General features: G+C 36.3%; 1 protein-coding gene across 3 annotated transcripts in view; it reads right to left on the bottom strand.

Annotated features, from left to right (window-relative positions):
* Positions 1-27,134, bottom strand: part of LOC113234613 (RB1-inducible coiled-coil protein 1) — a 45,126-nt gene that overhangs the window by 8,392 nt on the left and 9,600 nt on the right. For all 3 annotated transcript variants that reach the window (XM_026469976.1, XM_026469967.1, XM_026469971.1), the window contains 13 exons: positions 24,362-24,552; positions 23,706-23,944; positions 23,175-23,302; positions 14,046-14,257; positions 10,426-10,634; positions 6,909-7,091; positions 6,621-6,793; positions 5,900-6,086; positions 5,233-5,516; positions 5,013-5,069; positions 2,520-2,640; positions 850-1,382; positions 269-515 (listed from right to left, as the gene is read on the bottom strand). In XM_026469976.1, coding sequence (XP_026325761.1) covers positions 269-515; positions 850-1,382; positions 2,520-2,640; positions 5,013-5,069; positions 5,233-5,516; positions 5,900-6,086; positions 6,621-6,793; positions 6,909-7,091; positions 10,426-10,634; positions 14,046-14,257; positions 23,175-23,302; positions 23,706-23,944; positions 24,362-24,552 — 2,764 coding nt within the window. The remainder of the gene's footprint in view (positions 1-268; positions 516-849; positions 1,383-2,519; positions 2,641-5,012; positions 5,070-5,232; positions 5,517-5,899; positions 6,087-6,620; positions 6,794-6,908; positions 7,092-10,425; positions 10,635-14,045; positions 14,258-23,174; positions 23,303-23,705; positions 23,945-24,361; positions 24,553-27,134) is intronic.

The raw sequence follows: 27,134 nt of genomic DNA, 5'->3' as shown, positions 1-27,134 counted from the left end.
GTAATAAATATGTCAGACGAACTTACTGTACAGTAAGACAGTATATTTTATTTCTAAAAGGCAAATGTTTAAATATCGTGAAATTACTTTCTTTGCATCCACCTCACATGCGGTACATCACAGGATCGACTCACATTTCGTCCAATCGTAACCCTGCGATTGTCTGTGGTACGATTTATTAACGCTTGTGATTGATTAAGGTGTGCCTCCTTCTCGCACATTGCAATCCATGGAATGTTAAACGAAAAACATTGAATTTAGAACTGACCTGTTTCTCTGTTTCGCATTTGCTTTTCAACGCAGCAACTTCAGTCGCAAGTCTCTGTACCCACTCGCTCTCGCACTTGGCCACGGCTTGCTTCACAGCCTCCTCCTTCTCTACCTCCGCGTTTTCTTTCGTTTGCATCACTATAGCGTTATGGCTCGTGATCTCTATCACGTCCGTCCGTTCGATCTTCTCGAGGCTGGATTCCGATGGTGAACGATCCATATTTGTTAATGCCACAAGGCGAAACCTGGAAAAGAAGACGGCGAATATAACAATATTTCAAATTGAACTTATAGGGACTTTCCGTTGTTCGCATTAAAATTTCCTTAACTTAGGTAAAATTGACCTATGAATACCCAGAACCAGTACCTACGTACATTCTTTGTTGAAGCACAAATGACACTGAATAAGCTCTCATTTTAATACAGTAGATAGTATAAATCAACTGTCACAAAGACTCCGAACAAAAATAAGTATGTTTTGAACACCACATTATTAACATAAAGAAAATACAATTTACGAAAATGGTATAGAACAATTATAGATAAAATCATAATAAATAAACAAAGGTTGGATCATACCTAGATCTTAAAGACTCAATCTCAGCTTTGTACTCCATATGCATTTTCTCCTGCAACTCTTTAATTTCTTTTTGCTTAAGCATTTCAAACTCTTCCTGTTTCTTCTCAAACGCCTTAATTTCCTCTTTCGTTTTTTCTAACAACTCGTTTGTACTTTGGTGTTGTTTCTCTAATTGTTCTATCCCCCTCTGATGATCAGATTTCACATCTTCCTTTTCTTTCTTGAACAACTCAATAACGTCATCTTTGTCCTTAAGAGCTGCCTTCATATCACTAAGTTCCAATTCATGATCAACAGTCAATCTTTGAGTTTGCTCTCTAAACCGTATGGCAGTTTCCTCATTATTCTTTTCCCAAACTTGTAACAACTGTATACATTTATCGTTTACCCATTTTCTCTGTTCATAAATATCTATTTTCAACTTCGTTAATTCTTCTTTTATGAACATAACATTTGCTCTGCACAAATTACGTAAGTTTATTAAGAAATCTTGTAATTTTTCCACGTTTATTTTATGCGTATCCATGTTATCCTGAAATATAACTTTATGATTAGTTTTCAAAAGACTGTATTGAATTAGACAACCCTAAAAGTGGTTTATAAAAATAGCAGAATAATGACAAAATATTTTCACTCTAATTCTACATATCAAAAGACTACTTTTTTAAAACGACTTCTCCTATTCTTCTTTCGTCGTTTGCAATCAGAGTAAATTTTAATACGAAGGCTATAACCGCCCCCCTCAAACACGGATGGACGTAATTTACAATGTCGACGTAAAATAGTTATTTACGTTATTAGGGTTTATTCGGATTTGGGTTAATTCGTGTTATACGTCGTAATGTGCCGTTTTCGTCTAAAACGTTATTTGGGTAATTTTTATGTTAGTTTTCTCCCATCATTTCAGTGGCAATTTTTAATAATATTTATATTCTAGATTATAGTGAGATCGTATTGTACAAAAAGTGAGGTATTCTGAACTATTACATAATATTTCAAAATAATATACTTGAATACTTAAATAATAAAAATTGCCAAATTAGGTAGAGAAAACAAACCTGAAAATTACCCAACTACATAACTAATGTTGGAAGAGACAATATTATGATCTACAGAACAGAAATTTTAACATTGACTGTGCGTCTTCTAACATTACATAAACAACGCTTTCCTTTATTTGTAATATGTAGTAAGTAGGTGATCGTGATGGGAAAGAGCATGATAAAATAAAATATAATGCTACAGCTGGCGGGGCCGGTGGAGACAGGAGCAACAAAAAATATAAAAGGCGAACACTTAGATAAGACCTTTCGATTGAAGTTCATTCAATGAAATCTTTGGTTTAAACGGGATCGAAATTGTTGTTTTTTTTCGTTTGTAATAAACTCTAATAATCAATTTATGATTCTTCATTAATCTAATGATGAAATATAAAAAAATATGAATTAATTACATTGATACTAAGGAGATATGACATAAAGTTTTACTAAAGGCCTTATAAAAGCGTCAAGATGATTCGAAACGGGCAAAAGAACACCTGTCGGACGTCCCGGCCCCATTCCAAGCTCGATGGTAGAGACTCTTCTATATAAAACTGGGAGTCCACAAATTCTTGTTTTGGACTCTTTGGACTCTCCAAGGTCTCCAGTATAACAGGTAGAGTTCGCACCTCGGTCACTGTCGACACCGCCATTGTCTCAGGTGCGCATGTTGTTGACGTATCTATCTTTTGTTTCTTACTACCTTGTCTGCTCAGTCTCTCAAAGTCGCTGGTTTGTGATTCAAAATCCCTGCAATAACAAAAAATATATTTAAAAAATGGAGTGTACATTTGGTTGGTACAACGCTTATCTCCTATTTAGGAGGCCCTGTGTTAGATTCATGCTGCATTAAACGTTACTCGAAATAACGAGTTGCAATTGAGTTTTGTAATAATCACTTGCTTAAACGGTGAGGAACTAAACACCGTTATGAAAGATGCGTGGAAAAGAAAGTTCACGAAACTCATGGGATTTAACTGATTGTAGTCAGTTAAATACAATAAATATTTAATTATTAAAAATATATATTTAAAATAATAAAGTTGTGATTATAGGATTAAAGACGGAGTACGAGTAAAATGAGAGTTCATTGGGCAATAGTGTTGCCTGCTTGCGAGCAATTAGAGATTGCAGTCGATAAATATTCTATCGACTATCGACAGCACATTGATCACGCTTATGGAATAAATAGCCGAAATTGTTTCATTTGAATCATCCTCGACTTTTTTTATTCGTCCAATTACTTCAACACAAGTTCATTTCAATTGTGAGTTCCTGTAAGTTCATACAGATATACACTGTATTTAGAACTATGTTTATGAAAAATACAAAGTGAAGAGATTTTAAAGCTTTTCATTTTAATTCAATAGTAGATAATCGAATCCTTCAATTCTTGTTAAAATGTATATGGATACTATTAGGAAAACTGTCAAAATAAGAATAAGGAATTCAATAACGCAATTAGTAATCATTAGAACGTCGTAACATTAAGTCATCGAGTATATAACCAGAAATAGAGACGAAATGTCATTTAATTTGTTTGAAAACTATTCTGCCATATCATTACTGTGACAACTGCGCTCCGATTGGTTAGCACGAGTTCGAAACAATTGACGGATGTCGTCATTAGGTGTCGTGAACTGTTTCACTTCAAATCGACAAGTTAACTTGAGCTTTGCTATAATGGACGAAAATTGCAAAATTACATATTTAATTATCGAGTTCTTAGGTTTTCGCGGTGGTTACACATAGGAAATGAAACTATTTTTCCGGATTTAAATCGCGTATATTCGTTTTTTCAAACAAACTGACGTTTCGGGCCCTTTACAGGTCCCATGGTCACGGTTGACTGATTTAATTAACATGGTTTAATTACCGATGAAATGTGATTCCGTTTGTTTTGTAATTAGATGTTTTGCTGTTTTTCACCACCGAACCGAATAGAACAGCACGGCATTGTTAGAGATATTATCTTTATTACAAAAAATACAGAATATTACGAATGCCATCAAGCACTCATGGAGGTATGTATACAAAACCACGTAACTCTTCAGTGGATTAAAGGACACAGCGGCTCACGTGGCAATGACGCAGCAGATGAACTAGCCAGGAAAGGGTCGGAGACGGACGCTGTAGGACCAGAACCGATAGTGTCCCTCCCCTGCCAATGGTCCAGAACAACTATACACAAAGGTACAAAATCTTTACATAATAATACATGGACCACCCTTACGGTTTGTAGACAGGCGAGGGAAGCACTCCCAACGCTCAACGCCAGTCTATCTCGAATACTAATTAAACTTAAAAGGCAAGAGCTTCGCACTCTAACTGCCGCCCTAACGGGTCATGGTCCATACAATAAACACCTTTTCAATTTAGGTATCACAGACAGCCCTCTATGCAGAGCGTGCATGGAGGGGGAGGAAACGGCTGCGCACATCCTACTTCAGTGCTCCGGCGTGGCCAACTACAGGGCAAAATACCTTGGAGTGCCAAGGTCGCTCCCCGAAGTCTTCAGCAAACCAAGGAGGCTGCTGAGATTCCTGGAGGAGCTTGGGTGGCACGAGTAGGACCCTGCACCCACCACACGCAAAATAGGCGCTTTGTCGTCGAGTTGCGGATACCAGCCCGTTGCACCAAGTACCAAGTACCAAGTACCAAATACAGAATATTTTTTGGAATATACGCAGACGTACACACAGGTCAGTAGTTGGCCTGTCTATATTTCAGTGCAAACGGGACTTGATATTTATAAGAGCTGTATCGCTAACGTGTTACCAGGAATATACGGCCCTTATTCCGTCTCTATTTCTGGTTACATACTCGATGCATTAAGTACAACAAGTTCAGTAATTTTTGGAAAATTTTATCTTCTTTCACAATCTATCGATAAAACTATCGACAACTACATATGAAATTTATTTAAATTATGAAAAAAAATATTAAGAAAACTGGCAACCCTACAAATGACATTTTACTCCGTTTTCAAAAAAGACAGACTAGTCACTGTGATGAAAAATGCCCTAAAACCCAGTCCCTAGACCCGTACTTAACAGTGGGACATACGATGCGAGCCATTCATAAATTATACCTAATATTTACAGCTTTATGATACAACTTACTTATCGAGGTCTACTTGCACATGGACATCCCTTTCAGCGTGTTCCGATGCGGTTAACCTAAAAAATATATAAAATTATACATAATAGTCTCAATTATTTACGTAATACACAGCACATGAGTGTAATCTGATGATATCTCGAAACCTTTTCCAAATCACAAAATAACATGAAAGTTGTCATTTAGGTGTAAAAGTACATACATATTGAGAAAGTAGCTCACCTTTGCTGAAAGAACTTGACAATCGTCTCCATATCATAATTCGGCACATCTTTGGCTAGTTCAGGAAACGTACTGGCAATAAATTCCACATCTTCCTCTGACAACTTGGGCAATCTTGCGTCGAAAACAGGCGGTGTCTGGGTCGCGAACGCAGGAGGCAACTCCGTCATCCCCGGGAACAGTGATTTGAGAAAATGCCCCTCAAATAACGTGTTGAATTCTTGTCTCCGCGAAACCTCTTCTTCGTGTATTTTGAGCAATTTATTTGCAAGATCTGTTGCCCACTGTAATAATGGAGAACTGCTATAATTCTGGACTCGTTCCAAGCTCGAAGTTCTACGTTTATTATACATGGGGTTAACGCTTCCTAATACGAGTAGATGGCGCTAATCCTAAACAAAGTAAACGTTTAAAAAGTAAAGTAAATGAATAGCCGGCACTATGCTTAAAAATCTGAACATAAGCACCATCTAGTTTATTTGTTTATCACTAGAAACTAGTAGTAAAGTGTCTTGTCAATGTATTATATAATAAATTATAAAATAGCAATTTGGTACTCATCGCGACATCTGGTGTAACAATGGTACTAAATACCCGACCACGCTGTCTTGTATCGCGATTAGCAGTCCTCTTGGGTTATTCGTCCATGCTGTAGCTAAGTCAGTACCTTAAGGTGAGCCTGAGAGAAAGTCCGTCTTCTAGCGACCTCATGCACGGCACGCACGAATACTTTGGGCGCGTGGTGAAGTTGGGTAACGATGCCAAAATAGCGTGCCAGCCGATTGAAGCACTGGAACGACAGCATCGCATGCGCATCTTGTACTGACATGGAATTCTCGATCACCAGCACTGCCCTGGAAAAACAGCATTGAATACAGTTACACTATAGTCTGATTTTCTTGTCGTTTTGACGGCTACTCAAATTTTATAAACCCAGTGCTTCGCCAACCTAACGGCATGGCGGCATCTCTTGCGTTCATAAGTTCCTTCGCATGCTGTTTTCTGGTCAGCTGTAGATTAAAGAACACTCGCCAACACACCGGCGCGGTGTTCCAAACATGAATGTGAAATGAATTCCCACCTGAATGGGTGTGAAACACCTGTCCACAGTAGTTGCAGTGTCAGTCAGATAGTTAAATTGCCAAGACCTGACGGATCACTGTCACTAACTGTAATTTGTAACCTGTAATTTCCCCAGTAATGATCAAGTAGTAATGATCACATTACTACTTGGCGGCAGAAATAGGTAAGTAGGAAGTACTTCCGTGGACGAACCCTTTCACAAGGAGCTCTACTGCTACAAAAACTTAATTTATCATCAATTTAAATACATGAATGGTGAACAATGATTGGTTATTCAATACACATTACAAACATTAAGTACTCACTCTAATCTAGTCTTGAGAATGTAAGAGAGCTCGTCCTTAGACTTGGCGATGCGTCGGCGAATATCGACTAGCTTCTGGTGTCCTATGAGGAGCTTTTCCAGTTGGCACCAGTGGGACTGCACTAAGGTCGGCAGTACGGATGGATCGCAGGCAGAGTTCAATCGGTCGCGGTACTGTAAATGAAAATGTCATTTATTCTTTATTATTGACACTTGAATTTACACCACCTTAAAGGGTAAAAAGAGATTTGAATCTATTTCTTAGTAAATGAACGAACGTGTTACTTACTTGAATAAGAGAAGCAGCCTGGTCATGCTGATCTCTCTCGAGTTTTTTGACGTCACTGAGTAGCTGGTCGAGTCCATACAGCCTATCTTCAATGCCCTTGATCTGCTTCAACCCGTGCATGTTTGCGTACTCCAGGAGGTGATATAATTCGGCTTCGCGCTCTTTTAGAGGTTCTGCATCGATCTTTTAAAGTGAGAGGACAATGACTATAATAATGATATGATAATAATGATGCAAATTTGATAATGAAATATCGCAATTTTTGTTTGTGAAATTTTAAAAGGAGGTTTTTACTGGCAACCAATGATATTAACTGGCAACACTTGTATTTAAAGCACTGTTTCTAAAACTATTTCGAGAGCATTCATATTTAACTCGTCACATCATAAAATTGTATAAATTTATCATTTAATCTCATGGTTCGTTCACTTTAATCAACACCAGGATAGATTTATTTCACATATGAGTAATGAGTAATTTTATGAAAACGTTACACCAGTGTTACCTTAAAACACACTTTGATAAAGGTTTCTATTTGCGATAAGCACTGTATCGTATGGAAGGAATATTATGTTATGGTGGTCGCATAACTTTACAATCATTTTCAAGCAGCTGAATTCACTGTAAAAAATAATTATAACTTCTAAGTTTATACATCTACGAAACTGGCATGCATTATGCTGGTATACATTCGAATGAACCCATACTTGTTAAAGCGAACTCCAAAGGCAAGAAGTTACGGTCAACGTCGTTTGAAAGCTTGTACAACTTCCTTCACGCACAAAAGAATTTTCGTAAAGGCGCCAAAAATGTACAATAATTGACGGAAAGAATTATGAAAAACAAAACACCTTGTGCTATTCAAAAAGTAATTAAACAACTTGTTAACAAATAAAATGAACTATTACAGTGTCCGAATTTAATAACACAAACCCTAAGTTCATTGGCTAATTTTTTACATTATTAGTTATTATGTACATTTCTTTGAATTTATTAAAATTATTATTCTATTACATGTCATCTGCTATAAGTTACAAAACCACACTGTGCCGCCTTCAGCAGACTACGTCGCCTTTTCGAAAGCGGCAAAGTTGCCTCACTGTTTACACCGAGTCGGCAGCCACCTTCGCCAAAATCGCCAAATCATTGTAAATACAATGCGCACAGAAACGCTACAAATTGTTCAGAACTTTCAATAAACTGATCGGGTAGGTAATTATTCCCCGGACCCCAGCACGCGCATCGTGGAAGGGCGCGGTCGTCGACACGTTGAAACATGTTTGTCTGAGTCCATAGTCCGTCTTTTTTGAAGACGGAGTAAAATGAAAAACGCGAATGTGTTGCCCGCTTGCGAGCAGCTAGTGATGGCAATCCATAAATATTCTATCTATCTACTACTATCGAGTAAATATTGGTCACGCTTATGGAATAAATAGCCGAACTTGTTTCATTTGAATCATCCTCGACCCATTATTCGTCCAATTACTCAACACAAGGTCATTTGAATTGTCTATTTTTGTAAGTTCATGCGTACTGTATTCCGAAGTAGTATGTTTATGAAAAATGCAAAGAGGAGACATATTTTAAAGTTTTTCGTTTTAATTCAATATAGATAATCAAATCCGGTTATTCTTGATAAAACAACTGCCTCGGTGGCCGAACGGCTACCATGTCGGACTGCCATGCAGAAGTCCCAAGTTCGATTCCCGGGCCGGGAGAAATATTTGCAAGGCCTACACTCATTTCTCTCGTGAGTTTGGGTGTAATTTGTGGTTGTATATGTGTGTGTCCATGGCACCCGCGCCACAGTGTTTACCTAGTGCGAGACTATGTTGAGTTTGTGCGTTATTATTGTTAAAAAAAATCGATACTACTAGGTCAATTGTCAAAATTAGAATAAAAAAGGCAATAACGCAATTAGTAATCATTAGAACGTCGTAACATTCACAATTCAGTCACTTTAGGCAACATTTTATCTTCTTTCATAATCTATCGGTAAAACTATCGACAACGACCGCATAACTATTTAAAATTGTATGAAAACTGGCAACCTTACAAATGTCATTTTACTCAGTCTCAAAAAAGACAAACTATAGTGATTACACATAGTCGACTTCGACAACGAACTACGGTCGTCACACGACTTAGTGTTTACACAAGTCAGGCTACCGCCTTTGGCAGACAAGCGAAGCGACCTGTCGACCTAGTGTAAACGCACCATGATGGTGCTAGCATTGGTTGCTCTATAATACATGCAGGCGTGATGTTCAAAATTACTGTGTTCTGAAAAATGAGCAGCTCCTGAACTGCTCTGATAATAATATGACTATGAGAGCCAGAGGCAGTAAAATTCTCATTGTTTACTAAAATGTTTCTTTCAGAGTAGTAATTATGCGCAATCCATACTCATGGACATATTTGGAGGAACACTAAAAAAGGTTGAATTATTACTACAACATTCATATGAACCAATGGCAACATTATAAACCAGATTATTTAATCGAAAGCAAAAGACGATTGAAGTCATTCTTTTTCAAATTAAACGTTCAGTTACATGTGGCTCATATGAACATTGTTACTAGTGATGAAAGAGACTTAGTCTTTTAAGGTATTTTAAAAATACCTCGACCAATTTTCAACGCCTCACGACTAGTCCTAGTCTTTTAACCTTCAAGTCAAGACTTCACGATATTTGACTCAAGAGTCATAAGACTAAAACTGAAGACTAGTTCGAGTCCAAGTCTTTTAACCCTAGGAAGCTTAAAAGACTTATAGGACTAAAACGACTAAAAAGACTAAAACGACTGGCGCCTTATAGCCTCGGGAGTCGCGAGTCATGAGCCGTATGGCGTGATTTTATTTCTACCCACAAGGTATTTATTTTACGATTTTTATTATAAGTAAATAAACGTGATTATTTACTACATACTACTTACATCTTTTTATTTATAAACTTCGGGTTTAATAAGACATAAAATAGGTATAAATCTTTTGCAAACAACTCGAATCGTTTAAGTCTTTCAAGTCGTTCCAGTCGTTTAAGTCTTTTGAATCTTTTAGTATAACGACTGAGTCTTATTAATAAAAACTCGCACGCCTAGTCTTAGTTTTGGAGTCGAGACCTGTAAAATGGAGTCGAGTCATTATAATACGCTTTAAAAGACTGAGTCTCTTTCATCACTAATTGTTACCATAATTCAACCTTTTTTAGCATATCTATTAATGTATTGTCAAAGTTAAAAAAATACTATTATTTAAAGTTATTAATTAATTTTTACGCAGTGTATTAAAGTTTCGCGACAAGCGTAACATCGTATACCTTTCGTTTTATTCCGATGTTATGACTGATATCAACTTGTCATAACTGCGAAATTATACCTTGCCTTCTATACAGTCGTTACCAATAGTACTGCCCAAAGATCTTTTGTTTCATGGCGCCGGAAATATCATCGGAAGTCAGGACCATCCTTATCAAGTATCCCTAAATAAACGACGGCATGACATGTTGAATACTTACCAAAGCCAATCCCTTCTGACAATAATCTAATATATCCTGCAATGAAGCCTTGTTTCCCTGTGCTAATATCCAGTGCAGAAGTGTAGGGTCTTCTTTACTCTCATATGACTGCGCTTTGAACGTAACCCCTTCGTCTGAGGACTCGATCTGCTGAACTGCTTCAGATTGGACCACTTCCTTGCTGGTAGATGCTTCTTTCTTTTCGAATACTGAAAAAAATAACAAAGAAGTTGTATTTTTATATATTAAAGAATAATTCACCTATTATTATTCATATATTATTAGCTCTGACATCATCTGTTTATTTTGTATGTCGAGAAAACTTTCTCAAATTTTTGAGGCAACATCTGGTTTGCCTCAGTAGTCATAAAGAAGGATGTTCGAAATAGTTGTGTACAAGGATAGCAAAAAAAAGATTGACATTAAAAAGTTACCTAACCTCTCATAACATCTCGACAACGTCATTATCTCAACCCCGAGAAAAATTGTATTATTATGTATTCCAAGCGCTCAAGCACAACATCCAAGTTATAGTTGTTGTGCTTGAGCGCGTATTATTAACCACGTTTCCCGCAAATATTGCTTTGAAGTCGCTTCCATAATTGCGGCATGACGCCGCCGCCGGTCTTAACGAGAATGTTTAAATCTTGAATTATTGGCAGAACAAATTTAACATATAACTCAATTATATGATTAGTTTTGTCTATTAGAGCAACACATGTTACAAATAATAGCACGTTGCAAATGATAGTATCACCGTTGCAAACAATAGTTAATATTATTATATAATATATAATTATTATTAATTATTAAATTACGTATCAAATAAATTAAGTGCGACAAAAACCGCATAGTCTTAAACTCATTTTTTAATGATATTAAATGACGGGACGAACCAGTCGTACGCCTGGTATTAAGCGACACGCCTGTCCATAGCAGTTGCCACTCAGATCTTTGAATCGCAAAAATCTTAGTTGTAAAAGTTGACAAGTCGCATGTGTCTGTAATTTCACCAGCACCTTTGCTCCACGCAAGGCTCCCTAGAATTACTTATTCATTCAAGTCGGATTTATGGCTTTAGTTCTAACGGTTATACAACAATCTAGACCTCTTCTTTCGTATAGGACCTTGACTTTTATCCATCAGTCTGATTGCTGACGTCAACTTTGTTCTCAAGTTATTTATGTGTTAGTCAAATCAAAGTTGTGTTAGACAATACAGAAGTTTCTAGAGGTTGACAAAAATAACCAAAACTAGGCATTTCAACAAAACGTTGGTAAAATCAACACGTTGTGGGAATAAAGCGCGAGAGACGCACCAGTAATAACAACAAAACAATGTTTGCTCAACTGCTCTAATTCTTAAACGCACAATAAAGGAATTTGCTCATAGTAAATAACTCATACTACAGAACCTTAAATCCTAAAACTACGTAGTTGCAGAAACCAAATAGAAAAACCTATGCTGTAGAAAAAAAAATTACTGTGTCATATTGAGTCCGAAATTCTTTGGCTATTTAGCATTACAGCAGTGTTCTTGTACGGGTCATTTGTGAAATATTATAATTAATATTATGTACTAACATCGTAAACAACAACTTTTGTTTTATGACTTATAATAATTCATCACATTGTGCTTTCATACAAAAATAAAAATATTTCAACAGATCGCTCTAAACGGTGATAACTCTGTACGGTTACAAAAGAAAGTGGGAGTCGTCGGGGAGAACGCTTGCGCGTTTGAACTTCCTACCAAATACAGATCTAAAAAGTGCACAACAAAAACTTAAGTTTCTTTTTGATAAATTTATGTTTTGTAAAGTCATGGAACAAAAGGTGTTACTTATTATATTTGTAACATAGTCCTACAAGATGGTTAGTATTTTACAAATAACACTGTATAGTCAACTGTAGAAAATTATAAATCGCTGATCAATTAAATAATAGAGACCTAAACTAACACAAATTAATGCAATTTTAAGTGATATTTCTTTTCTAATAAATTGGTTTCACTTTTCATTATTTAAAAAGTATAACGAAGATCTATAATCTTAATAGTTTAGACTGGTGATGGAATGCAAACTTTTGCAAATTGGTTCTAGTCTTTAGTAAATCCTTGGAGTAAATTTCGTAGCTCTGGTACTTGCCTTCACTAATCTCCAGAGTGTGTCATAAACATTTAATGTGGATGTCTAGCATATTACAATTATTAAAAATTGAAAATTAGGCTGCTGTTAAGCTCGATATTTCTATCAAATTATACATTTGAAATTCAGATTCAGAGGTTCAGGAATGGAATTCGAAAGTGCTTATACTAGGTATTTCACGCTAAATGTCCGTCTGATTTTAAAATTAGAGTACTAGTGAGTGAGCGTGTCATTTAAAATTCTAATTGGCATTTGCAATGTCTATGTTTTTTTCGGGGCCAGACAGGAAATAATTACTAAGACAGTAATTCCTTCAGCAATTTATATTCATCCTCAATAAAAAATTAAATAACACTAATTAAAAATAATCTTTCATCTTATTAAATAAAATAATAATAGGTAGCCTACATATTCCCACTGTTGGACACAGGCCTCCTCTCACAACGGGGGGGCTTGGGCTGTAGTTCCACGCGGGCCAAATGCGGATTTGAAACCACATACACATCATTAAATTGTTTTGCAGATATTATATACAGGTTTCCTCGCGGTTTTCCTTCACTGATCAACTCATAGTAAAATCTAAATTATACGTCACACATAAATTCCGAAAAGCTCAGAGATGCACACTCGTATTCGAACCCACGACGAGGATTTGAGAAACAGTAAATTAAAAAATTAGGCTACAATGGCATTAAATATTTGTGAAAATCGAATAAGTAATAGACGCAATTTTCGACAAGACAGTTGAGAATGAAAAGCTTTGAATGAAAACTTGAAAGAGATGACATCGGCTGTACTTATTCTGTCAAAATAGGGAAACGAGACAAAAGCCAAAGGGCCTTGGAAGTTAAATACCTTTTGCACTGAGGAAATTACTAACAATAATAATCAAAGTCTTTGCATTACAACATTGTACATATGGTTTAATTAACGAGAGTAAATTTAGGATTTTTTTCTAAGTGTTCGAGCTTTATATTAATAATTATTACAAACTAGTGGAGTAATTTCACATAAAAAATAATTAATAATAATAATAATAAATTTATTTCCTTCACACACAATTGCAACCACAATTAAACATTCTTAAGTAATAAAACATTTGTTGTCTGTGAAGGCTGGAGCCTAAACTAGGATACCCTGTACTGTAGGCCTCCGCCTACAGATAAAGTATCAATAAAACATTGACTGCGTCACGAATGATTCCTATGAGAAAAAGTTAATCCAAATATCATTGAAAATTAAATTTTATTGAATATCTATTCAATAAAAATTTAAAAAGAGAGTAAAAGTAAGAAACTTTTGTTTTTTACATTCTTTTTATAAGTTTCGCGATTCAATAAGCATATATTTACAGACTTAGAGACAATGCTTAGGGAACTCAAATTATCGGAACATTAAAATCGTTATCCAATAAACTTTTTTAGTGATTCTTTATTCTATAATCTGTTATAAGAATGTAAGTTTAATCACTTACCATCCTCCTCAGACAGCTTGAACGCCTCAACACCAAAGTCTTGCCCCGTCTTCTCTGAACTGCTGTCCAGTGGGTGACTAACTCTGTAGGGATGACCTTCGAAGTCAGTCTCTTCAAAAACGTCGAACGCTGAGAATCTGTGGGCCTCTGCATTCAACTGCAGAGCGGGTAGAATTGGGATTTTGCCTAGGGACTCTAGAACCCCGTTGAGCCTGGAAGGAAAGATCCTGTATTACAAAAAATTTTAGGGTAACTGTGATTTTTTTTATGATACCAAGTGACGGAACGAAGAAGTCATACGTCTTGTGGTAAGCGACACGTATGTTGATAACAGGTGCAGTGCCATTATCACCCTCCACTCACAAAGATCTGAGGGGCACTGCCACACCCTGAGACACAAGTGAACAAGTCCCATGTGCCTGTAATTTCACCAGCACCCTTACCCTTCAAAACCGACGCGCAGTAATGCTCACAATACTCTTTGGCAGCAGAAATTGGTCAGGGGGCAGTACTTCTACAGCAATCTTTAATTTCAATATTCTAAAACTGGGTTATGATATCTCAAAAAAATATTTTGTCACTTACTCGCGTTTTAGTTAGCGGACGACGGTACAGACAATCACAAATTACACCAAAAGTCACAAGAGAAATAAATGTAGAGAAACAAATATTTCTCCCGGCCCGGGTATCGAACCTGGGATCTCTGCGTGGCAGTCCGGCATGGTAACCGTTCGGAAACAAATAGAGAGAAACGGTATAGAGATAGCCTACCCAAAACCACGGTCGGTACGAACACGTGTTACCGTGATCATGGTACCCTATTTATTTGAAAATATTAGAACATTTAACTAAACATAATATCATACTATACTGTGAAGTAAATACAATCAATCGTTTCCGTGTTAAATAAACAATATAAGCTTATCGACATTATTGGCCCCGATATTGCGAGAATATAAGAAAACTGGGACAGATTGTAGGCTAGCGGGTCGGCATTCCAACTGCGCATGATGTCTAAACGGTCTAAAAAGGTAATAAGCATTATATATCATTACATTACAATGTATCAGTAAGTATATCATAACACAATGTATCAATAACATTGTCCTTTATATAGCCAATTGTCTATCAAAACTAAAAATAAAAATGGGCAAAAATTGTATTGCAATTGTTAGAATTTTATGCGTTATTGTAAAGAAAAATATCTTTATCTATATATAATATCAAGTGACGGGACGAAGAAGTAGTGCGCCTGATGACAAGCTACACACCTTTCCGTAACAGTTGCAGTGCCTTCAGAGCTTTAAATGGCAAAGATTTGAGGGGAACTGTCATTTCGCCCGTCACCCTGAGACGTAAGTTGACAAGACTCATGTGCCTGTAATTTCACCAGCACCCTTACCCTTAAAAACCGGAACACTGTAATACTGACATTCTTCTGGGCGGCAGAAATAAGTAAGGTGGCAGTACTTCCCTGGACGAACTCTTTCACAAGGAGCGCTACTGCTACTAAAATCTACTCTACTAGCTCTACTGCTACTATCGCTTAATATGTCAAACATGAAACCAAATACTATCGAAACTCAAAATTGACAAAACACGACTTGAAAGTTCAAAAAATTATAGAATAAGATCAATAAATTTATATTCTCGTTTATAAATGGATGACTAAATATTATGTATAAATATAAATAATCACAATATCCGCAATAGACACATCCAGTTATTTATTAACTTTCAAATCCTGTTTTCTCAATTGCACCAATGTTTGAGTTACGACAGTATTTGGTTTCAAGTACGATATATTTCACGTGTATAGATTGTATTAATACATTACGGTACTGTCAAAAGCGCAATGAAAATCTCTTAAATCATTATTTCGTAGATCGGTATAAACAAGTAAAATACTCTACAATACGAAATATTACTAGACAATACGAAACATTGAAAATCGTTGGGTCATTCACCAATTTATTCATCTAAAACGTAAACAATCACATTATCTTATCGGTCAGTCAAATCATACCTTACGGCAAATGGAAGCTAAAGCAGTAATACGTATTATGAGTTATTTATTACTTTTTAACTTCCATTTGTGTCGTTGCAGGCTTAGTAGGCATTAGCCTGCAAGGACACATTTAAGAAATTACTAAGATATGTACGTAAGTATATATATCAGAAAATGCAATGTATGTTTCTGATTTGTTAGCTAACATTTTAAGGATACGTCCAGTGGATGAGAGCTAACAGCCTTTAGTGCGATGACTAGGAACACAGTATCGAGTCAAAAATGTCGATAATTTACTCAGGAGTATTATTCGATAAGAAGAATAAGAATTCCAAATAATGGTGTTGCGTAAGTTCCGTTAGCACGACAGAAGGCATGTTTGATAATTGTCATTTGTTATTGAGATAGGTCTTAAATTGGAATTATTGCCATTTAGTATAAAACAGTAGAATTATTCGAAACGATACGTATCAAAAGGGATTAGTATAAAAAAATATCGAATAAAAAGTTAGAAGAGTACAAAAGTATTTTGTATAAGCTTGACATGCAGGGAAGAGCAGAGGGCACTAGACTGCGTGGAAGATCACCCAAACGATGGGCCGATCAAATAATCTGCAGTGGGTCCTTTACATATGCGCACGAGGGAGTCCACTAACAGAAAGAGATGGCGAAATATAGTGAGGAGAGCCACATCAGCCCGTAACAAACATGCTCTGTGATGACCACGACCGCCCTGCCTATTGCTACGAAACAGTAGAAGACAAAAGTATCGGTATCGAAAAGTATCTTATAATATATACTTTTCCATGTACCGACGCGGTGATCCCTTTCTGTTGCTCTTTTCCATAGCAAATGTTATTCCTATTCAACCCAAATGTTATAATAACACCAGATTTTTAGCAGTTTCAGAGGGGTTACATAATAAAATGTATAGCGTTCACATACTGAAAATGCCCTTTAGAGGATACCATCAGCTGATGAATAACGATCTCATATATACATCTAACGTCGTACTCGCTTAATGCGAGTAAGAAGTTTTTCTTACTTCATTTAACCACACAAATAGACCGTGAAAATACTTTGATAAGAGGGGTTTATATTCCTTAATTATCTAAACTGGTAAGATCACGAAGATAAAGTGTATCATGGAGTCATTACTAACATTATCATAACATAGATGCACTACAAAGCACCGCCGATCTGATCCGCTGTCGCCAAAACTCACACATTCATAATTTGAAGCACGATGAAATTTTAATCTTGATAATGATTAGTCCGTAGTTTCTAATTTAAAAACTTTACCCTGTTGGCGTATTGTTAGAAGTTCAATATCTATTATTGTAAGTTACGACGTTTTGATTTTATATTGAAATTTCAATCAATGTGCTGCCATCAAGCGGCCAATAGCTGAACGACGGCGAATTCGAGATGTTTACTTAGTTCTCCAAAAATAAAACGACTGAAGGCGAAGGCGAATGAAGGTTTACTTTCATTTCTTGTAACAAAAAATTTATTACTATGAACTGACAATTGAAAATTTATTATTATTAAATAAAATAAGACAGCGACGACATAGAACACCGCCATGGATAATATTACAAGTACGGCTATCAATTTACCCTCCAAAGTAGCAAAATAAGGCATTATCCTACGATTTTCGAGGTTTGGCGCGAGATAATTGACACGACCATAACGTACTACAAAGCGAAAATGGCAGACTGAGCTCTAGTATGTAGAACTCCGCGTACTGTTGGCACAAGTGTCACGCGCACTAAGCACTTCTACTGTATATTGTTCTGTGCTACAAAAAATAAACAGAATAAATACAAAAATTTGAAAATACCGTCGGAATATACAGTAACCACGTTTGAAATACTTTGCAAAGTACTTTAATTGTTTAATTAATTTCAAGATAACACGACCAGTCGAAAGAACAATCAAAACAGTACATAAGTGGCAGTATTACGTAACCACGTAACGTGCACGGTACGCTTCCAATAAATGTTATAATCCTTGGCGTATTTTTAATCAGCATAGGTGAGCCGGTGGAGGCCATGGTCGCATTGAATGCCACAATTTTTAAAATGCAATTGACCGTGGCGCCGTACATACCTATGTGTTTTGAAGTTTGTTTTATGACTGAAGACGACAGTTTATGCGAAATAAAAAAAAATTGAAAAGTCATGTAGCCAGCACAAGATTCACGTAAGTGACAAACCTAATAATGATACAGTATCACGCACAAGTAACTATACCAAAGGCTTTTAATTATGTAATGCACAATTTAAATGATCGTAGACGTGTCCTAAGACATTCTACAAACACTAAAAGGCAATGTTTTACTAAAAGTAATGAATAATTTAGTGAAATATAAGCCATAAGATCCTACAAAGCTCTTTTACTCTTTCAAAAAATACGTTTAGCCTCATAAGTCAATACCCTTTATCTTAGGAATAGTTGAATATTTTTTCACCTGTACGCGTAAGTTGGTAACCATTTCGTTGCTATAGTGTTGCATGTCGGCTAGCCATATTTTATTCATTGCTGTACAAAGTTATGATGGTTTAAATTGCTGCCTTTCTCCGCTTAGAGACAATTTGTGACGTTTTTGTATGAAATATGATATCGTTACAAATTCTACGCTTTCAAAGAGGTTCATTTAATCTGTTGAACTGTGAACCTGTATTGAAACACTTTCGAGAATTTTCTGCTTACATTTAACTATCCTCGTAATTTCATCTTTTCTGCGAAATCTATATTTCACACAATTTCAGTGAAATTCTACGCACTTCTAGTTAACAAAATGGGCAAATTTGTTTTGACCCGGAAAGGGTGGCCTAGCATTATCTTTTGATATCAATACCACTACAGTGGACGAATAAGCCTTTAAAATTCCGCAACATAGCATGGATCCCAATAATATGTCGAAATGTAAGGGCTCAATCAAAGTGCAGGCCCGGGCGCGGCGGCGTGTGCAAGCGCGCAGGTTTTGGCGTCTTCCCGTTCACAGTGCCGAAGCGGCTACGAGCGGGTAGATCCACACGTCGAAATCGCAAACAGACGCTAGACGCTAGGGCTAGACCAAGCAATGTGAAAAGCATCATTTGATTTACACGCACCCGCGCCCGCCACCACTCTGAATAAGGCCTAAGACAACGGCGAGATAGGAGCTACTACACTGTGCGCGTCACTGATGAAGTATCCGCAATTGACGTAAAATTTATGTTATTTGATAAATATATTATTACTTTCTAAATAGGGTAATTGTAAGGGCGCGAAATTTATTTTCAATTATAACATACCTTCGCTATCGGTTGTTTTGGGGTGCATTGAAAGGAGCCTCCCCGCGCGAAGTCCATTCCTTTCCTGTACGTCTGTACGTACGCACCCTGGGCAACACTCGGCAAGTACCTTACCGACACGCCGGCTTAATCCGATTGCCAAATCCTTTCACTGAGATGGCAAGTATTATAGCGTTCTTTTTCTTATCAATACGATAAGAAGAAAGCTTCGGGTATTGGTTTGTTTTTTAGTTCGCATGTTACTACAAAAAAATACTTCTTTCAAATTCCTCAACTAAGCCAGAGACTATATTATTTAAACAACAAATTGCTAGTGTTTAAATACATCCTCGTTTAAAGTTTTTGTACCAATCATTACTGTATCAATCGCATACCTAACTTATAACAACGTATTTAAATAAAGATCCGGAAGTATGAACACGGAAGACAGTCTGATTGTACTAGGTTCGCCAACAAAAAGAGAGCTTTAAACAAAAAAGAACATTTATACTGTCTATGGTAATTTCTAAAATAATATTTCAGCGCGCATTTTAAGAATAGTTGGGAAAGTTTTATTTTTATAATTTATAATTCATGAAAAAACGCCCAGGTGAATCATAATGGTCGCATCGCAAACTACACACATCTTTAAGGGTCTTATTCTAGAACTCTACTCAATGCTCAAGTCAGGATTGCTATGGAAACACAAGCACTGGAAATACGACTATTAGAGTCGTATTTCCGGCAGGGACTTGAGTATGATTTCGAGTGCTTTAAACCATACTCAAATCCTGACTTGAGCATTGAATAGAGTTCTAGAATACGACTCTCAGTCTTCTAAAACTATTGCAGTTAGGTTGGAATGCGGTACATCATCCACCACATTCGCCCGTTATAGCCCCTTCAGATTTTCATTTGTTTCGGTCGTTATAAAAGACCATCAAATGACACTTGGAAGATGTATTGGAAGTAAAGAGACTATTTTTAGGAAATGAAACTATTTTTCCGGATTTAAATCGCGTATATTTGTTTTTTCAAACAAACCGATGTTTCGGGCTCTTTACAGGTCCCATGGTCACGGTTGACAGAGGTGGTACAGTCTCCAACCAGTTATGTCTAATATTGATGCAAAGCACCCTATTTTTTCACTATAGTTACAATAGTTATATGTACAAATTTATTAGTTAGTAATTTGCCATTGTGAAAGTAGTGATGTCGGTTCCGTTGTAAAAGTTGAATACGTGTTAATCTTCTTTTTATGATACCAAATAACGGGACGAACGAATCGGGCGGTGGTAAGTTACACACCTGTCCATAACAGTTGCAGTGCCGCTCAGGGCTTTAAATCGCTAAGATCTGAGGGGCTTTGCCACTGCGCCCGTCACCCCAAGACATACGTTAAAAAGACCCAGGTGCGTATAATTTCTCCAACACCCTAACATACCCTCCAAAATCGAAACGCAGTAATGCTCACATTACCGCTTGTACTTGTATGTACGTGTATAACTAAAATCAAATTTCACTAAAAGTTAGTCATTAACAATGTTAAACATTAAATTTAAAAAAAAAAGGTAATTTAAAACGTAATTAGCAATTACGTCGTTGCTAACTTACCGTATGTAACTAGTGAACGGTCACACTCTATTAGTTCTTTTTAAAGCCCGCACAAACAAACTGACTAATGCAGACTTTAAATACTTAAACTTTAAAATATTAAGTCATACGATTAGTCACAAAACTAAACTCCTACTTTACGGTTGATAAAATAGAGTACAATAGATTTTTTAAAGCAACTTTAATCTTTAACAAAATAAAGGTAAATTATTCACCATTTTTTTTAACCTACTATGACCCAGCATACTGCAATTGGAAAAGCGGTGAACGTCTGATATACATTAAAATGTATAAATATAATTACATGCTTTAGGTCCAAGCAAGTATACAGTCAGGTTTGTGTGAAAAACATACTTTTTTAGATAACCTATATACAATATATATCGCTAAATGTTATTATAACGTGCACTGGGCGTCTACGTGGTCATAGAAGTTAATAATTGTCTGGGTCTGAATCAGTGTTGGGCGTTAATCAATTAAATTTCAATCAATAATTCAATCAGATTAAAAAATTTGCGACAACAAAAATTGCGACGTGTCGCAATTGATTTAATTGCGATTGATTTTAATTGCAATTGATTTTAATTGCAATTGATTTCAATTGAATTGATTTTACTTGCAATTAAATTTGCAATTAAAATCAATTCCGGTCGGTTGGGGGCCCCCAACCGGGGCCCCCAAGCGGGGTTCCCAACCGGGGCCCCCAACTGGGGCCCTAACCGGGGGCCCCAACCGGGGCCTCCAACCGGGCCCCCCAACCGGGGCCCCCAAACGGGCCTCCAACCGGGGCCCCCAACAGGGCCACCAACCGGCCCCCCAACCGGGCCCCAACCGGCCCCCTAACCGGGCCCCCAACCGGGGATCCCAACCGGGGCCCCCAACCGGGACTAACTGACCCCCATATGCCCTGTAAATTTATCATAATTGTCAGTTTTAATTGTTAATTGTTAATCAAAAACATTGAAAAGATTGAAAATTGATTAATTGTTAATTGTAGATATTTGCGATTAACGATTGATCAATTGTTAGTTGCGAGAACCGCAATTAACAATTGATTAATTGTTAATTGCGGTTCTCGCAACTAACAATTGATCAATCGTTAATTGCTGTTTCACAATTAACAATTAATCAATTGTCAATCTTTAATTGCCAGAACAATTAAATTTTGCCCAACACTGGTCTGAATCACTTCACACAATACGTAAATTTTAATTTAGACAGGGCCGTCTAGGCTACCACATTTATAAATTCGAAACGGATAATAAAACATTTACCACAAAAAAACATAATATTCTTTTTTTTAACCGACTTCAAAAAAGGAGGATGTTTTCAATTCGTCTGTTTTTTTGTATATATGTTCGCGACAACTCTTTCAATTTGTGAACCGATTCTGATGATTCTTACTTTTGGTCCCATTTAAGTTTGAAGGAAATATTCCACCTCTAAAGGTGGCAAACTAGGGGATGAATCCGGTTTCGCGCTCTTTCCGGTAACCGATTTCAGTAAAATGTATAGCCACGAACTTTTGAGGTCGATTGATTTTTTTAAATAAAAAGTTATAATAAATTAGAAATGGAAATCTACGAATCTCGATTACGAAAACCCTCCAATAATTTATACAGCCATCTTTACTCCTAACGAGAAGAAAACCTTTTTCAGTGACTGCTTACGTCACCAAAGAAATCTACAATTCAAACTTTATTATTCTGCCAACAGTTTTGGCTCCGAGTCAGAGACCTTGTGTATAGATTTATCTACCACAAGATCATTTCAAAAATCTTTTCCAATAGTGTGTTGAGCCGAATATGACAGTAAACAGTAAGGCCGCTTTCAAATTAGACGCTTACAAAAGCGCTGCAGCCTGTGGCGCATCGGTCGCGCCAGTACTAATTTTCGTACAATATCTACGCGCGTCACTTTTGCTGGCAGTCACAATTAGTGAAGTAAAACGTACGTACGATTGCAACGCTTCTATAAGCGTCAATTTGTAGGCGCCCTAAGTCAGGTGAATCACCTGCTAATAGTAACGTTTATAATGGTGGTCATTATTGTTTTAAGGACTATGATTATTGTAAAGCTGACAAGTCTTTTAAGACAATGCGCGGGCACTGACTTTACCACGTTCGATATTCTAGTAGAGGAAATTAATTGTTTAAAATTACGTAACGCGGCAAAGGTCAATCTAATTTGTAAGTTTTTACAATTACCATTAGTGAAATGACTTACTCGTTTAACATTTCATGGTACTCCTCCTTTTTTAGGCGATGCTTCCTAAAGGACTCCTTGAAATTCTTCGATCGCTCACAGAATTCGTTGAATATGTCCTCCAAATTGGCCACCACAGCTGCCCATCCCTGTTTGAAATGCATAATTATATTAACTTGAATATCAAAAAGGTACCTACAAATTATAAGTACTTATAAAACACAAGTTTATAAAGTTTGTTCACTAAGTAATAAACCTATAACTAGTGATAATCGTTTGATTCTAGTTAACATCAAAAGCTAGAACTTATCTCAAAAATTTACAAGAAATTGCCTTTGAAAAACCTTTCCAACTCTTAATTTTCTATCCTAAGGTTATATATAGCAATACCGCCTGTTGTACATTAGCTTACTCTGTGATACTTAAATTACTATTCTGTGTAGTCCTTGTAATTTTTAAAGTGCAATGAAGAATATTTAATACATTCAAGTAACCGAATTTATTAGAAATTATTATCTCCTCTTCATATATTCAGACGTCCAAAAAACTTACCTGATGTTGCAAATGTTGTTCATGAACAAATTGTTCGCAAGTCCTGGACACCTCATGCGCAAGGTCACTGAACTGCTGCGCCAGCGCAGCGCAAGTTATCACCGTGTGTACAGTCGTCGGCGACAACGAACAACATTTATCTACAGCTGCCTTCAATTCGACTACGGATTTTCCATCGAATACTCGTGTATCACTTCTGAACTCGCCTGTACTTAATTCCACTATTGGACTTAGATCCACTGTAAAAAAGTTTACTCTTCACTTCCAAGAAAGTCGTGTATTTTAGACTACTTTATTGTAAGTGACATAGAGTTGAATTTTGTATCTTCAATATAAGACCTGTAGTTGTACGTTGACTTAATTAGGCAATTTTTTGTGTTTTTTTTATTGATGAGCAATCTTTTGACCACAAGTGTGAGTAACCGTATGACAAATGACGAAGTAGTCCATGATGACTTTGAGAAAAATAATAGAAATTATTAAAATAAAGCGATATTGAATGGAAGTAAAGTTAGAGACAGAAAGGTTAATAAATAACCTACTTATACGATCTAGTAACAAGAAACTAAATTTTCGCAATAAATTCTGTTAAAGTAAAAATCTACTACATTTTTTTAATGTCGAGGCAACAATAGGTGTATGGTACAAATACTTACTGGACTGCTTCAAATGGCTCTCCTTAACAGATGGTTTGCTGAACATATAGATAGGATTGGTGTCTGTGCCAGCACTGTATGAGGAGACCATGTGGTCTGATAGTAGGACCTCCCCGCCGCTTACTAGGAGCACCAGAGAGGCCGCTGGAATCTTTGTCTTTCTCTCTATCGCGGATTTTAAGCTTGCAACACTGAAAGAGTACATGAATTATAATTCCACTGTATAAATTTATTATTAGTACGGTAGAATAGATTTAATTCTTAACATCTTATTTGTGTAAATAACCACTTATTTTGAATTTGTTCTAAGCCTTTGACTTTTTTGTTGTTGTTATAGTTACAATGTTTTCGACACTTTGTATCCAGGTCATGCAATAAATTAAAAAACATAATTGTAACAAAAGGCGGTGACATCTGATATCCTTTATGCATGGATGAAACCTTACTCAAAATTGCCTTGTTGCACTGAACCATTCTGGTACAATTGTAATAATATCAAATAAAATACAGCTACTTGTGTTGTATTCACACAAATTTGCCATGTTGTACATTTAGTCACAGGCTATGTTTACGAATTGCAACTTTTATAAACTGCTCAAAATTTAAATGTTATGGAAATAAAGTAAGTTACAATTTTGACAAAGACGTTTACACATTGTATAATTAGTCTTTAGCCTCTCCACTGTAACGTCCGCATGGATTGCGCGTATGCGCCGAAGAATGCTTCCAGTTCTTAGGTTTTCGCGATTGTTACACATAGGAAATGAAAGTATTTTTCCGGATTTAAATCGCGTATATTTGTTTTTCAAACAAACCTAAATATATATAATTTAAAAAAGTTTAAAAAAACAAATATAAGCAATTCAAATACGGAACCTCTACCACACGAGTTACTTCGCTCCAACGCTCTGCACATTACTCTGAAACCAGCCTTAGTTTTCGTTGAGGCTGTGAATAGCGGTGATGTCATGCTGTGATTTCACCAAATCTGCCTCATTAGAAAACAAAGATCTACAACCAACTCGAGCGGACATAAAAACGTTAAGAAGGCCTGCTGATGGACGAGATCCGAATACGCATCGACTAGGCGTACAGCAACGCCAGGGAAAAAATTCTTGGACGTTACAGTACGAAGAGAGATGCGTAATAGCTTGTGAATATTGCAAGACTTACAACAAGCCGGTGAGAAAAAGACAGCTCTTAAAATACCCGAAAATAACATAATAGAAGATCACATCTGCAGATGAGTTGGCAGCCTGAGCTAAAATACCGGTATGAAAAATTTATTCGAAAGCCTGCCTAATGGTTTGACCATACAAGGGGCGGTAGCGGGAGCTTTACGAGGACTCTAAAATTGAACTTCGACACACGCTACTCTGACAATATGTTACATCGACATGATTTTACTCAGGCATTACGCTATTCCGACAATATATTACTTCGACATTACTTTACTCAGACACTACGCTACTCCGACAACATGTTGCAACGATATGATTTTACTCAGACACTACACTACTTCGACAACACAGACGAGATATTTCTTAAAAAAATCTTTATGCTCAGATAAGAAAAATCATCATTACAAACCCATGTAGGAAATGGTTTCTTATTATATAGATTCAGTATAACAAAAAAAAAACAAAATCATATAATCGAAAAATTCTTTTCATAAAAAGGATAATATTTTTTTATTGAGGGTCTAAAACAAGCCAATATCATCACAGTTTTGTAGAATGACGTAGGGGAAGTAAAGTGAATCATTTAATTCATACATAGTAAAAAGTACCTGGTTTTTTCATTTTCTTCGAGTGACAAAAGTGCTCATGTGTGGACCATTTTTATTACGAAAATGTTAAATTCCAAGACCACGCTCGATTTTATTTCTATACTTTTCGCATAGACGGTGGCGCTATATTATTTTCTCGCGGTGGTGCGTTTGTGTAAGTAAAAATTATTTTAGTGGCGCAACGTAGCACTCAAATCGTTCGAAAGACGCTCATGATTACCAAAGACTGCTAATCGTGGCGTTTTGTTGCGTTTGTTTGTAGACATCTATCTGTATCTGGTTGGAAAAAAAAACCGCGAAAATTTCAGAATTTTGGTTTGTGACTTTGTAGAATTTAAACTCTTAAAATATTTTTATTTTTGTTTATCGCAATCTTGGTAAAAAGTTAAGTTTTCACCCCAAGATTAAAAGCCAATATAAACCCTCGTCGTCGGTGTTTTGCAGAAAGGGCAAAAGCGCCATTTAAAAAAAAAGTATGGGGAGCACGTTTTAAGTTTTAACGATTGTTTTAAAATATTTATTTCCTGTTTAAAAATTTAATTTTGGATTTAATTAAGTTTAAGTTTTAAAATTGAATTTAAAAAAAGACGTAAGTATTTTAAAAAAGTCGTGAAAAACTAAAACCATTCTCCCCGAAAATTTATTCAAAATGGCGCTTTAGCCCTTTCTACTTACACTTTATATAACCAATAAAAGATTTTTTCGGTTATATATTTTGTTTTTTTTATTATATTGTTCGATATATAAAAAGAAACCATTTCCTACATGGGTTTGTAATGATGATTTTTCTTATCTGAGTACAAAGATTTTTTTAAAAAACATCTCGTCTGTGTTGTCGAAGTAGCGTAGTGTCTGAGTAAAATTATGTCAATGTAACATGTTGTCGGAGTAGCGTAGTGTCTGAGTAAAGTAATGTCGAAGTCATACATTGTCGGAATAGCGTAATGTCTGAATAAAATCATGTCGATGCAACATGTTGTCGGA

This window comes from Hyposmocoma kahamanoa, unplaced genomic scaffold (assembly GCF_003589595.1).
Source record: "Hyposmocoma kahamanoa isolate Upper Pololo Valley unplaced genomic scaffold, ASM358959v1 102, whole genome shotgun sequence".
NCBI classification, from domain to species: Eukaryota; Metazoa; Arthropoda; class Insecta; order Lepidoptera; family Cosmopterigidae; genus Hyposmocoma; species Hyposmocoma kahamanoa.
This window is presented reverse-complemented; position numbering and strand designations above follow the sequence as displayed.